Source organism: Pseudorasbora parva, chromosome 20, assembly GCF_024679245.1.
Source record: "Pseudorasbora parva isolate DD20220531a chromosome 20, ASM2467924v1, whole genome shotgun sequence".
In the NCBI taxonomy this organism is placed as follows: domain Eukaryota; kingdom Metazoa; phylum Chordata; class Actinopteri; order Cypriniformes; family Gobionidae; genus Pseudorasbora; species Pseudorasbora parva.
In genome coordinates, this window is record NC_090191.1 from 34,326,462 (window position 1) to 34,340,428 (window position 13,967).

Genomic DNA, 13,967 nt, shown 5'->3' on the forward strand with positions numbered 1-13,967 from the left:
AATCGCTAGGGCAGCCGAGATCAGACTCTCTTCACTGCATGACTAAGCATCTCCTTTTATGGGCAGAGCACAATCTGAGCTCCCTAAGGGCGGCTTACGTGCCAGGTATTCTGAATCAGGGTCCGGACATGTTATCCAGAGGACCCATGTCCCCAGGGGGATGGTCCCTTTACCCGCAAACGAGTCAGCTCGCACAGCACACGCTGCCCAATATTTTTTCTGCAAACACAGGGATGCCCTGGCCCATGTTGGCCCAGACTCCCTCTATATGTTCCCTCCGATCGCGATCCAGCTGCAAGCCTGTGCTTTTTAATCCCCACTTTGGAAGAACCGCACATGGTTCTCCAAACTGTTTCAGCTGTCAGACACAGCCCCATGGCCTATTCTGCCAATGAAAGGGAAGGTCTGGCATCCCAATCCCGAGCTGTGGGCCCTCCACGTATGGCCCATCAACGGTATCCGGGAACCTCTCTGACAAGTTATGAACACTATTTCGGAAGCTAGAGCCCCTGCTATCTGGCAGCTCTGCTTTGAAGTGGTCAGTGGTTTTCTAACCAATGTGCTACGCGAAACATCGACGCACACTCATGCGAACTGGCGGAACTGCTCGCTTTCTCCAAGAGCTAATGGACGCGGGTCGTCCCCCCTCCATACTCGGGGTGTGTGTCTCCGCCATAGCAGCTAGCCACGCTCCGATCGCGGCACATTCACTAGGGAAAAGTGATCTTATTGTGTGTTTTCTTAAAGGGGCCAGGAGATTCAGCCCGCCTTGCCCCTACCTCGGTCCCTATTTGGGACCTCGCCATGGTTTTGGAGGCCGTGAAGAGTTCCCCCTCCTAACCACTTCAGAACACGAGCTTGAAGCACATATCACTCAAAACCGTTTTTCTGCTGGCTGTGGCCTCGGTTAACCGAGTGGGTGGCTTACCTGCACTCTCCGTGAGCCCTTCCTGTCTTGAGTTTGGGTCCAGCAACTTCAAGGTTGTGCTCAAACTGAGGCATGGTTTTATGCTGAAAGTGCTATCAACCCCTTCAGTATGCAGGTCTTTTCACTGCTTAACCCGCGTCTCAGAGAGAATAAGACGCAAACCTATTCTGCCCAGTCAGAGCATTGAGATTGTATCTAGAGCGCTCCGCCCCCTTCAGGCAGTCGGATCAGCTCTTCATTGCTTCGGTGGCCGCACTAAAGTTTGTGCTGTCATGAAACAGTCTCTCACACTGGATAGTGGATGCAGTCCCACTAGCATATAGGTCTAGGACCTAACCTGTCCTACAGGCATTTAAGCCCACTCCTCTAGAGGCATGGCCTCATCTTGGGCTTGGACGTGTGACATCTCTTTGGAAGATATCTGTGCGGCGGCAGGCTGGGCCGAGCGATTCTACAAGTTGGAGGTTCCAGCTCTACAAGCAGGGCTTCTCTCCATCTAGGCTCTATCTTGACCCTGGCAAACAGATTGCCTTACGTTTTGGCCTGTACACATTAGTCCTTAAGCACTATTCATTCATCATAAGATCCGACTATGTCCGATCAGCTGTTCAAACGAACCGACTCTTCCGGTTCTTCATTTCCCTTATAAGCCGCCTCTGTCGGTGTCTCGGGGGTTTATAACATGTGCTTTGGGTATACTGGGTCAGTCAGCACACACGGCGCTTTAAATTGTGTTCCCATACGTAATACGAGGAACCTCTCTCGAAAGGGAACGTACTCGGTTACTTTCGTAACCTCGGTTCCCTGAGAGAGAGGAACGAGTATTACGTTCCGTGCCGTGTTTATGCTTCTCAGGTATCGCTTCAGTCGATCTTAAAACCTGACACCTATGGCGAATTAGGGTCTTATATAGCCTCCTGTATGCAAATATAAGCACCTTTTTCGGCGGGCTTCTGGAACGCCCCCCATTGGATCGTTCCTCTCAGCCGCCTCACCATAGGTTCCTGCAGTTGCCGCGGCCCGGCCAATCAGAGCGCTCCTCGCGCTGGGCTATGGCCGTGCAGCTCACTGCGCTTTACATAGATACCTTTATTAAAAGTTTTGCTTCACATTCTCGAGAAAAGGAGTTTTTCCCATACGTAATACTCGTTCCTCTCTCTCAGGGAACCGAGGTTACGAAAGTAACCGAGTACGTTTGAAGCAATCGGTTTCCTCAAATGGTTTGAGTTACCGTAACTTGTTGGGTTTTACAGTGGCACCCTCTGCTGGTCATAAAGATTGAACAACATGCTTATCTTCACTGCTAATGACGTTTTTTTTTTTTTTTTTTTTTTTTTTTTACTTCTGATTTGTGTAATAAGGGCTTACTTTTGTGTATCGTGTTCTTGGTAAACATTTACATGCACGCTTTTAAAAAGAATATTTGTTTTATAGAGTTTATTACACGTTAATATAACATATATATATATATATATATATATATATATATATATATATATATATATATATACACAAATATGCATGTTTAGGACAGTTAGTATTATTTATCTGGAGCTTGTATCTCTTCTCTGCAGGTGTTGGGCTTTGATGCTGTAAATAAACTGGAGAGCTTCCTGTCTCCTGTAAGTCAAGTGTGTGTGTGTGTGTGTGTGTGTGTGTGTGTGTGTGTGTGTGTGTGTGTGTGTGTGTGTGTGTGTGTGTGTGTGTGTGTGTGTGTGTGTGTGTGTGTGTGTGTGTGTGTGTGTCTTGATGGGTGGGGAGGAGTTCATCAGCTCTGAAAGTTAGATATATATGGAGAAAGTCATAAATGCCTCCTCTGATTTGTCACTGAAGTTGTTTGATGATTTCCTCTGTTCTGTCTAATAAGGTAACAGTGAGTGTGATTGGCGGTTGTCGGACCTCTTTCTCTCTCATTAAGGGGCTCAGAGGATGCCTGTACTTCTGTATCATCAGTGCGGAGAAGCTTGTACTGGATGTTGAGTTAATCGAGCAGAAGGAGATGGAGAGATACCTGACACTCATTTTACTGTCTTCAGTTATAATACTCATCACAGCTGGTAAGTACACAAAGAATGATAGAAGTTTTTTTTTTTTTTTTTTTTTAGAAATTATGGGGTCAGACAATGTTATTTAATCACTTCAAAATTAAACTATAAAATGTAATGAGTTTTTTGTTCTTTAAATGACTGTGTAATTTCATTGTCAGAATATTTAGAATGTGCTCCTTTGATTAAAAAGACACGTTCTCTCTCTCTCTCTCTCTCTCTCTCTCTCTCTCTCTCTCTCTCTCTCTCTCTCTCTCTCTCTCTCTGCTATAAATAAGTTTTACATGATTGTCTTCTTTTTATTCATTATAATATATCATTAAAATAATGTCAATATTTATTATTTACAGAAACCCTAAGAAGCCATATTGTTGTTTTTTGTCTTGAGATTTCAATTACATTTTTCATGTAATTTTAACTTTGAAAATGTTCTCTCAAATTAAAGATAAATAAATACATAAATACATAAATAAATAAATAATACATTGCTTAACTTTTCTCTGGTGGCTAAGTTGCTGATGATTTTATTTGCGTCAAACATCGCTAACCATGCAGACATTTCGGTCCCTTGAGCTGTGTGGCAGGAAAATTGATCACACATTTGAAGTTCTGATTTGATAAACATGGATTTGGATATTCGTGAAAGACATGTTAGCTTGACTGAGTCTCATGAAAATTTTTACAAAAAAAGAAAAAGAATCATTCATTCATGATCCAGCAAATGCTGTAAATGCTGTATTATGTTATGTCAAGATCATGAAGTTGTGATAATGTCAGAGATTGTAGAAAGGACCCAAAAGCAAAGGTGCAGAACAGAAATGTTTATTAAGTCACTAATGGAACTTAGGCAGATAGCCGATCACAGCACGGGTGATGCAGATCTGGAGCATAACAGGAACAAACAAAGGAATACGGTCCTTAGAAACGGGCCGAAGTCTTGAGCTCGTAGCGGGAAGGCCGTGGCGAGCGAAACCACCCCAGACACAGCACTCAGCACCACAGAGAGCGTCCAGAGAGTACTCACGTACAGCAGGAGACTGGACAGAAACACAGGTGAGACCAACACGAACAGACACTGGACAACCCGACCAGACTAGACAGGACAAACGAGAGATCAGCACTAGATCGAGATGCATTCAATAATAATCTGGCAAAGAAGCCACAAACACGAGTCACTAAATAGCCAGAGAGAAGCATGCAAAGAGGAGCGCGCTGATTGTGATAGCACACAGCTGAGAGAGAGAGGGAAGCCAAACCTAACTCATGACAGATAATGACAAACAAAACAGAAAAAAACCTTAAAGACCTTTTAGTGTTACCCTGTCAGCCTCTTACACAATACCGAGAGCTCAACTGCAGAAGAAATATTTATAAAAAATATAAATATTAAAATAGGCTCATTGATGCACGTGGAGAGCGAATTCTTGCGTGGACCAATCAAACAGACATAACTCAAATTGCTCAAAACGTTAATGCTGGTTCTGATAGAAAGGCGTTTGAGCTCAGTTGAGCTCAATTTGTTGTGAACTCTAAATATTATTTTTAAACGTTCAGACATATGTGTCCCATTTTGCCTGTTGTCACACTTTGTAATGCTATGAATTAAACTCTCATCCCAATTTTTACTGCTTAATATTTAGACCCTGTGAATGTGAGGCTGGTTGGTGGCCCCAGTCGCTGTGCTGGTAGAGTGGAGGTTCTTCTTAGAGGTCAGTGGGGAACAGTGTGTGGTGAAGGCTGGGATTTGGCTGATGCTGCGGTGGTGTGTAGAGAGCTGGACTGTGGAGAACCTGTAGATGCTCTGAGTGGTGCTTATTTTGGACCAGGACCAGGACCAGTCTGGATGAGTATTGTCAGGTGTACTGGATCAGAATCTACACTGAAGAACTGTGGATCAACAGGGTGGGGTAAAAATATTTGGGATCATTCTAAAGATGCTGGAGTCATCTGCTCAGGTAAAATATTTTACATATTCAAATAAATATTTTAGCAAGATTTTTTGTACTTCCACATTGGCTTCTAAATGTTAAAGAATGTTGATTTTAAAATATTGACCTCAATAATGAATACATTTCATATTTATATTTGTTGTGGTTTTCTTTTGTGTTTTTACATTATTTAATCATAATAAGACTAAAAATAAAATGGCGTATTCTCTTGAAGCCCCATAAATAAGCTTTTGTTGATTTGTGTTTTATTTAGAAGTACGTCTTGTTGGAGGTTCCCGCTGCTCTGGGAGGTTAGAGATACTTGATGATCAGTCGTGGGTGTCAGTGTGTGCTGCTGCCTTTGACCAGCAGGATGCAGAGGTTGTGTGTAGAGAGCTGGACTGTGGAGCTCCTGTACAGGTGCTGGGAGAAGCTGCTTTTGGCAAAGGAGACACTCAGATGTGGACACAAGAGATTCAGTGCAGAGGAAATGAGTCTCAGATTCACCTCTGTCCAACATCACCATTAGAGGAAAACAACTGTTCACATGAGAACAGCATTGGTTTGCTGTGTGCTGGTAACATTTCAAAGGATAACAAAGAACATTTACTTTTATTATAACATTTTAAATTTACACTAGCCTTTTCTCTTACATTCACACAGACATAATGAATGTGAGGCTGGTTGGCCCCAGTCGCTGTGCTGGTAGAGTGGAGGTTCTTCACAGAGGTCAGTGGGGAACAGTATGTGGTGAAGGCTGGGATTTGGCTGATGCTGCCGTGGTGTGTAGAGAGCTGGACTGTGGAGAACCTGTAGATGCTCTGGGTGATGCTCATTTTGGACTGGGATCAAAATCGACTTGGATAAAAAATGCAATGTGTACTGGTTCAGAGTCTACACTTAAGAAATGTCAGTTCTTACAATCACATGATCTTATTCCGTGTCTTGATAAGAACGCTCAAGTCATTTGCTCAGGTAAGCTGAAGCTGAAATTCCTGTCTTAATTTACAGAACAATTGTACAAAAGCAGTCATACTTAGATTTTTCATGACCATTTTCAACCTTTTTGACCACACACTGTTAAGTTTAGACAAATAATCAGGGCCCTTGTTAAAAACAAACGTTAGAATCGTGTTTCTAATGCTACATTCTAATGCCCTGAAAGGATTCATTCATAGACATTGTTTACATGAAAATGTGGGCAGAATACAGTGACAATAACTATACGCCGTTTTGTTGCTTACTTTCAAGGCCTTTTTGGACTGGGAAAAAGTATTGCTGACATGTATAATATGTTTTTATAGTAAATATATTTTATTTCAGAAAGAAAAACATGATTTCTTAATATATGATTGATTTATTGATTATATGACTGACTCATTATTAAGTTATATAATTTTAAATTTTCTTCTTTCCTGTTTTGATCTTTCAGAAGTAAGGCTGGTTGGAGGTCCTCGCTGCTCTGGGAGGTTAGAGATACTTGATGATCAGTCGTGGGTGTCAGTGTGTGCTGCTGCCTTTGACCAGCAGGATGCAGAGGTTGTGTGTAGAGAGCTGGACTGTGGAGCTCCTGTACAGGTGCTGGGAGAAGCTGCTTTTGGCAAAGGAGACGCTCAGATGTGGACACAAGAGATTCAGTGTAGAGGAAACGAGTCTCAGATTCACCTCTGTCCAACATCCTTACATAAAAGCAGTTGTTCATATGAAAATTATGTTGGCTTAGTGTGTGCAGGTTTGAGCATTTTTTTTATGAACTGAAATTAAATGTTAATGTTCCCAAATTTAAATTGAATATTAATACATTTTATTCTCTTTGTATGATTTTTTTCTCATTTTTTCCCTTTGTCAAAATGCCTTTGCTCTCTCTTTATTCATTATATAGACATAATGAGAGTGAGGCTGGTTGGTGGTCCCAGTCGCTGTGCTGGTAGAGTGGAGGTTCTTCACAGAGGTCAGTGGGGAACAGTGTGTGATGCGGCATGGGATATGACCGATGCTGCAGTGGTGTGTAGAGAGCTGGACTGTGGAGAACCTGTAGATGCTCTGAGTGGTGCTTATTTTGGACCAGGATCAGGACCAATCTGGACATATCGCAAGACATGTGCTGGATCCGAATCTACATTGAAGAACTGTGGATCAGTGGATTGGGGTTTTTATGTCTGTGATCATTCAAAAGATGCAGGAGTCATTTGCTCAGGTAAAACACTGACCTATTTTTAAATCATTGATATACCGCCTCCTTCAAAGGGATTGTTCACCAAAAAAATTGAATTCAAGCATCATTTTCTTTGTCTTGTCAACCCTATAAGGCTTTGTTTTGTGGAGCACAACATGTATTTATTTTTTCTTATTTTTCTTTTATTATATTGAAAAGAGTCCCATGATGTTCTTTAAACTCCCTTTTTTATGTTGCATGAAAAAAGTAAACTTTTGATTGACATGAGAATTTGATTATTTTACTTCTTTCACATTAATAAGTGGTGCTTTATGGTAGACCAATAATGATAAGAATTACAAATTTAGATAACTTTTGAAACAAATTGAGACAAATTTGTTGTCTCTTGCTGCTTCAGGTGTCAGGCTTATTGGAAACTCCAGCTGCTCTGGGAGGTTAGAGATACTTGATGATCAGTCGTGGGTGTCAGTGTGTGCTGCTGCCTTTGACCAGCAGGATGCAGAGGTTGTGTGTAGAGAGCTGGACTGTGGAGCTCCTGTACAGGTGCTGGGAGAAGCTGCTTTTGGCAAAGGAGACGCTCAGATGTGGACACAAGAGATTCAGTGCAGAGGAGACGAGTCTCAGATTCACAACTGTCCAACATCCTTACACAAAGACAACTGTTCACATGATAATTACCAGGGGCTGTTATGTGCTGGTGAGTTAAAAGAATATGATAGTAATATTATCCCTTTTACTCATCTCAGTCAGCTTCCTAGTTCAGTAGTCACAACACTGACCAGGGATCTTGACATTTTAAGGGCTGTCTCAATTAAAAAATCCTTTGAGTGCACTGGAATGTGCGCTCCCTAAAAACCCGACAATGCACCCCAAAAAACGTCAATATGTTCACCTTGATGAAAATTCTGAAGTGCAAAACAAATTGCGCAAACCAACCAAGTAGATTTGAAAAGACAAACCATTATTTAAAATGTCAGCATAAACATTAGTAGATAGTGAACAGCCTAGTTAATATTTATAATTACAATTTGGCTAAAATGTTTCAGAGATGTATAACATTCAAAGTATATTTCAGAACATACTTTAAAGCATAAAACATTGTTGTAAAATATTGAAAGATATTGGTCCTGTGTGTTGTTGATACATATCAGTGGTGACAACACAAGCACATCATGATACCAGAAATGGAGTAATCTGTGTCTGAATGTCTAGTGAGCCATTGTGCTTTACCAGTGCCCGAATTTTTGTATATGATATACTGATACTTAAACTAGTGTGCTAATGGAGATCTATTTTCTGTCAATTAGATAAAATGAATGTGAGGCTGGTTGGTGGCAACAGTCGCTGTGCTGGTAGAGTGGAGGTTCTTCACAGAGGTCAGTGGGGAACAGTGTGTGGTGATGACTGGGATTTGGCTGATGCTGCAGTGGTGTGTAGAGAGCTGGACTGTGGAGAACCTGTAGATGCTCTGGGTGGTACTCATTTTGGACAAGGATCAGGACTAATCTGGATGAGTCTTGTGTTATGTGCTGGGTCAGAGTCAACAGTGAAGAACTGTGGGTCATCAGGATGGGGCATACAAGCATGTACTCACAATTCTGATGCTGGTGTTATCTGTTCGGGTGAGTAATTTAACTGTTTGTTGATAACTTATTGCTGTGTTGTGACAAAGAATATTGGTTACACTTTACAATACGGGTGCACTAATATGCATTAATTCATGCTTAAGTAAAGCACAGATAATCATGAGTTAATGTATTACTAATGGTGAACCAACCCATTTACTAATGATTACTGCATCAGCAACTAATGAAGATTCTGCATGATTAATAGATTAAGTAATCATTAAATATTTATCAGTTAAATGTGTCAATGTATTCATTCCTTAATAACATATTATATTAACTAATAATGTAAATTAATGTGTTAATTACCACAAGGGGTAAAAGCCATGCATTTCTACTTCCAGTTGTCTGCTTTAATTAATCATTAGCTAATGATTTATAAAGGTGTCATTATGTTATGACTACTTGTTGGGGCACATGACTATTAAAACCACAATTACATATGACTTAATCAATTCATGTGCCCCAACAAGTAAAGTCATAATGTAATGACACCTTTATAAATCATTATTACACGACTCTGTGAAATACTTGATTCTGTTGGTCAATCGCGCATTCCAGCGGTATGTTATTCCCATAACACACCGGGCACTACGAGTTATCTTGACCGGTACGACTTAACGCTCGCGCCATCTTGTGGATGTTAAATACTTAACTGCCATGGGTTACAATGGAAGACTTCAAGGCGGTTTCCTTTATAAAGTTTTAAATATGGATTTTTTTTTTTTTACTCAAACGCATCGATTCGATTCTGCATTTTTATTGACTTCAAAAACAGCTACAACTGCTGCTTGGATTAACGTTAGCCTGGACTTTTTAAATATAACTCTGAGAGATTGGTGAACTAACCCTATCAGCATTCATTTTCAACATTTAGCATATGGTAAAAACAAATCTTCAGCTATAGATACAGGCTTAGGGCAGCTTGGAACTGCTTTTCTTCGCGAAAGCTTTGCGTAAGAGCTAATAAAATATTTAATCTCAAGACAATATTTTGTGTCTATTTAAGACTAGAAGCAGTTTAATAAGCGAGATAAATCACACCTAGCCGGTTGTTATCGCAGAATAAACCCCTTCAGAGTGATGCAAGACCTGATAACCGGCTGCATACATTATCCCTTACTTAACTAATGATTCACTAAAGCAGACAACTGGATGTTGAAATGCATTGCTTTGACCACTTTTGGTAATTAACACGTTAATTTAAATTATTAGTTGATATGATATGTTATTATGGAATGAATACATTAGACATTTTTAACTAATAACAATTTAATGATTACTTAATCTATTAATCATGCAGAATCTTCATTAGTTGCTGATGCAGTAATCATTAGTAAATGGGTTAGTTCACCATTAATAATACATTAACTCATGATTATCTGTGCATTATTTAAGCATGAATTAATGCATATTAGTGCACCTGTATTGTAAAGTGATACCAGAATATTTAGTTTTGAAACCTGTAAATATTTGTATGGTTATTGTATGTAAAGGGTTAGTTCACCCAAAAATGAAATTGATGTCATTAATGACTCACCTTAATGTTGTTCCACACCCGTAAGATCTCCGTTCATCTTTGGAACACAGTTTAAAGGGATACTTCACCGCTTTTTCATATTAATCTATGTTATTCCCTTAACTAAGACGAGTTGATACATACCTCTCTCATCTCAGTGCGTGAACTTAATCACTCTGACGCGCGGTGACGATCTGATAGCATTTAGCTTAGCCCACTAAGCCCAGTTCATTTACTACGGTACCAAACAGAGATCAAGTTAGAAGCGACCAAACACCTCCACGGTGTCACTATTTAAATACAGTTACACGAATAGTTCAACGATCAAGTATGGTGACATAAAATAAAAAGTGGCGCTTTTCTAAGCAGATTAAAAAGGAGAACAATAATGTTTGGCGGAACAGCACTTCTGAGAGTACTTCGACTCAGGGCGGTAAAAAGTCACGCCTGAAACATCCTCCCTCACATCTCCCCCTCCCTCTCTCATTTCTGTCAATAGGGGGGATCTCCTAGCCTAGAAATCTAGACGCACCCTAGCGGCAGCAAATTTAATCTGCCTGCGAGTGTCGTCTAACAACTCTCAATACCCCTCTGAGCTGTATTCGCCTAACTCTTGCCGGGCCAATCACATCGTGTATAGGGTCGGTGGGCGGGGCCATAATGACGACTGCGTTTGTGTGCTTCTAGTAAACACAGAAACTGGCAAACGGCGGTCTTTCGAATCAGCTTTGCTTTGACTGCGACTCTGGAAGACTTGGAGTTAAGCTTTTCTCTGAGAAAAGAACAAAGAACGGCACTGAAGTCATTCTTAAGAAGGGAAGATGTGTTCGGAGTTTTGCTGACCGGATACGGCAAATGTTTAATCTTTGAACAAGCTCCGTTTCACCATCGTTGCTCTGGTTGGTTGTAGCGCTATCCTATCGCGTGTAGAGGGAGTTTGAAAGACAACCGTTTATCCCGCCCCTCGGATTGAGCTGTCAATGGTGAGTTTCTAGACCAAACATCTTGATGTGGGTCTGGCTTGTCAGCCTAGGGATCTCCTACTCTCTGATTTATTGATCGATTCACTGATTCATAACCGTCTGAATCTTTATTTAAGGTTTGAAAACAAACACGGAAAAGAAGATAATGCTGAATAAAATCATAGTTTTTGCTAATTTTGGACCAAAATGTATTTTCGATGCTTCAAGAGATTCTAATGAACCAACTGATGTCACATATGGACTACTCTGATGATGTTTTTATTCCCTTTCTGGACATGGACGGTATAATGTGCATACACTTAGATACGCTGTCGGACTAAATATAAAATATCTTAAACTGTGTTCTGAAGATGAACGGAGGTCTTACGGGTGTGGAACGACATTAGGGTGAGTCATTAATGACATAAATTTCATTTTTGGGTGAACTAACCATTTAACTATCAGCCATTTGTTTTTGTCATTCCTGTAATATGAACAGGTCATAAAGCTTCCAGACTCATTAATGGACCTCACCTGTGCTCTGGGAGGTTAGAGATACTTGATGATCAGTCGTGGATGTCAGTGTGTGCTGCTGCCTTTGACCAGCAGGATGCAGAGGTTGTGTGTAGAGAGCTGGACTGTGGAGCTCCTGTACAGGTGCTGGGAGAAGCTGCTTTTGGCAAAGGAGACGCTCAGATGTGGACACAAGAGATTCAGTGCAGAGGAAATGAGTCTCAGATTCACCTCTGTCCAACATCACCATCACCCCACAACTGCTCCCATGACAATGATGTTGGAGTGATTTGTTCTGGTTGAGTTTAAACGTTTGGTTTCTCTTTAGATACATAACATACTTCTGTTGTGTTGCTCATTTATCAATTATCTAGTTTCATACTGTTTAAATAAGCTATCAATTTTTTGTCCAGGTTACACTGATCTCAGACTGATGAACGGCTCAGACTCTTGTTCTGGTCGAGTGGAGCTTCAGTTCCTCAATGATTGGGGCACAGTGTGTGATGCATGCTGGGATATGAGAGCTGCCAGTGTCCTCTGTAGACAGCTGAATTGTGGGATTGCTGTGTCTGTTGTGGGATCAGACTGGTTTGGAGAGGGAAGTGGTGAAATCTGGGCTGATGTGTTTGATTGTCACGGGAACGAAACAAAACTCTCAGAATGTTCCATCTCTTCATGGAGTCGAGCTGAATGTTCTCATAGACGAGATGTTGGAGTCATCTGCTCTAGTGAGGGGATTTTATTGAAACCTAATTTTATTCCCTCCTGATACTTTTACCTTTCAATATCTTAATTAAATGACACATCTTTCACTCAGATTCCTCTCTGGCTGTTCATGATGGTCTGGTGCGGTTGTCTGGAGAGAGACAGTGTGAGGGGGAGGTGGAAGTTTCCATCCATCAGGTCTGGAGGAAAGTTCTGCTGGACTCCTGGAGTCTCACTGAATCCTCTGTGGTCTGCAGACAGCTGGGCTGTGGCTCTGTGCTGAACTTCTCCGGCTCCTCTTCATCCAGTCCTGAACTCAGTCATGAGTGTGTGACGGGCTTCCAGTGCTCTGGGAGTGAAGCTCATCTGGGGAACTGCAGCTCTCCACAAACTCTCAACTGCAGCTCCACACAACAGCTGTCAATCACCTGCCTTGGTGAGAAGAGCAACATCTGGGCAGATTCTTCAGTTGTTAGTGATCAATAATGTGTTTTTCTTTCTCTGAATATCAGGTCACGGGCCCATCAGGCTGGTGGGTTCTGGGGGAGACTGTGCAGGGAGGCTGGAGGTTTTTCACAGCGGCTCATGGGGGACAGTGTGTGATGACTCCTGGGATATTAAAGATGCCCATGTGGTGTGCAGACAGCTGCAGTGTGGAGTGGCCCTCAGTAACCAGCAGGTACCGGCCTGGTTTGGTCCTGGTTCTGGACCCATATGGATGGATGAGGTGGAGTGTGAGGGGAATGAGACGTCCCTGTGGAACTGCTCTTCTCCAGGCTGGGGAAAACATGACTGTCAACACAAGGAGGATGTAGGAGTTGTGTGCTCAGGTAAATGTTTATTATTCAGTCATTTAAAATATATGGTGGGAAAATCTAACAGTTACACATACAGGGGTTAGACAGTGAAACTGAAACACCCGGTTTTAGACCACAATATTTTATTTGTATGGTGTAGGCCTCCTTTTGCAGCCAATACAGCATCAATTTGTCTTGGGAATGACAGATACAAGTCCTTCAAATTGGCTAGAGGGATTTTAAGCCACTCTTCCAGAACAGTGGTTGGTCACTATGTGAGGCTGGTGATATCTGGCGACTGTGCAAGCCATGGGAGATGTTTAACTTCACTTTCATGTTCTTCAAACCATTCTGTCAAATCTTGCTGTATGTATTTGTGCATTATCATGTTGATACATGGCACCCCTTTAGGGTACGATGTTTGAACCAATAGGTGCACATGGTCCTCCAGAAAAGTTTGGTAGTTCTTGGCAATGACTTACCCATCAAGCACAAAAGGGAATGTCATGATATTGGAGCCCAAACCATTACTGATCCACTCTCGTGCTTCAATCTTGACACTCAGCAATCCAAATTTAAAGCCTCTTTAGGGCTTATCCGCATCTTAACTCCCACGGATGTTGGAAAGACAGTGAAGGTGGACTCAACAGAGAACAATACATGTTTCACATTGTCCACAGCCCAATATTTGCACTGTTGGCACCAATGAAATGGCATTTGTCTTTGGCATAAGTGAGATGTCTAAGTGTCTTTTAGGTGCACATTGAAA

General features: G+C 41.5%; 1 protein-coding gene across 1 annotated transcript in view; it reads left to right on the forward strand.

Moving 5' to 3' along the window:
- The first annotated feature begins 1,302 nt into the window (after nt 1-1,302).
- Nucleotides 1,303-13,967, forward strand: part of LOC137049122 (uncharacterized) — an 85,110-nt gene continuing 72,445 nt past the window's right edge. The window contains 14 exon segments of the mRNA XM_067427505.1: nt 1,303-1,392; nt 2,503-2,550; nt 2,847-2,985; nt 4,614-4,928; nt 5,176-5,478; nt 5,565-5,876; nt 6,334-6,633; nt 6,784-7,098; nt 7,475-7,774; nt 8,385-8,703; nt 11,699-11,994; nt 12,110-12,424; nt 12,514-12,876; nt 12,914-13,231. Of these exon segments, the coding sequence (XP_067283606.1) occupies nt 1,303-1,392; nt 2,503-2,550; nt 2,847-2,985; nt 4,614-4,928; nt 5,176-5,478; nt 5,565-5,876; nt 6,334-6,633; nt 6,784-7,098; nt 7,475-7,774; nt 8,385-8,703; nt 11,699-11,994; nt 12,110-12,424; nt 12,514-12,876; nt 12,914-13,231 (3,733 nt within the window).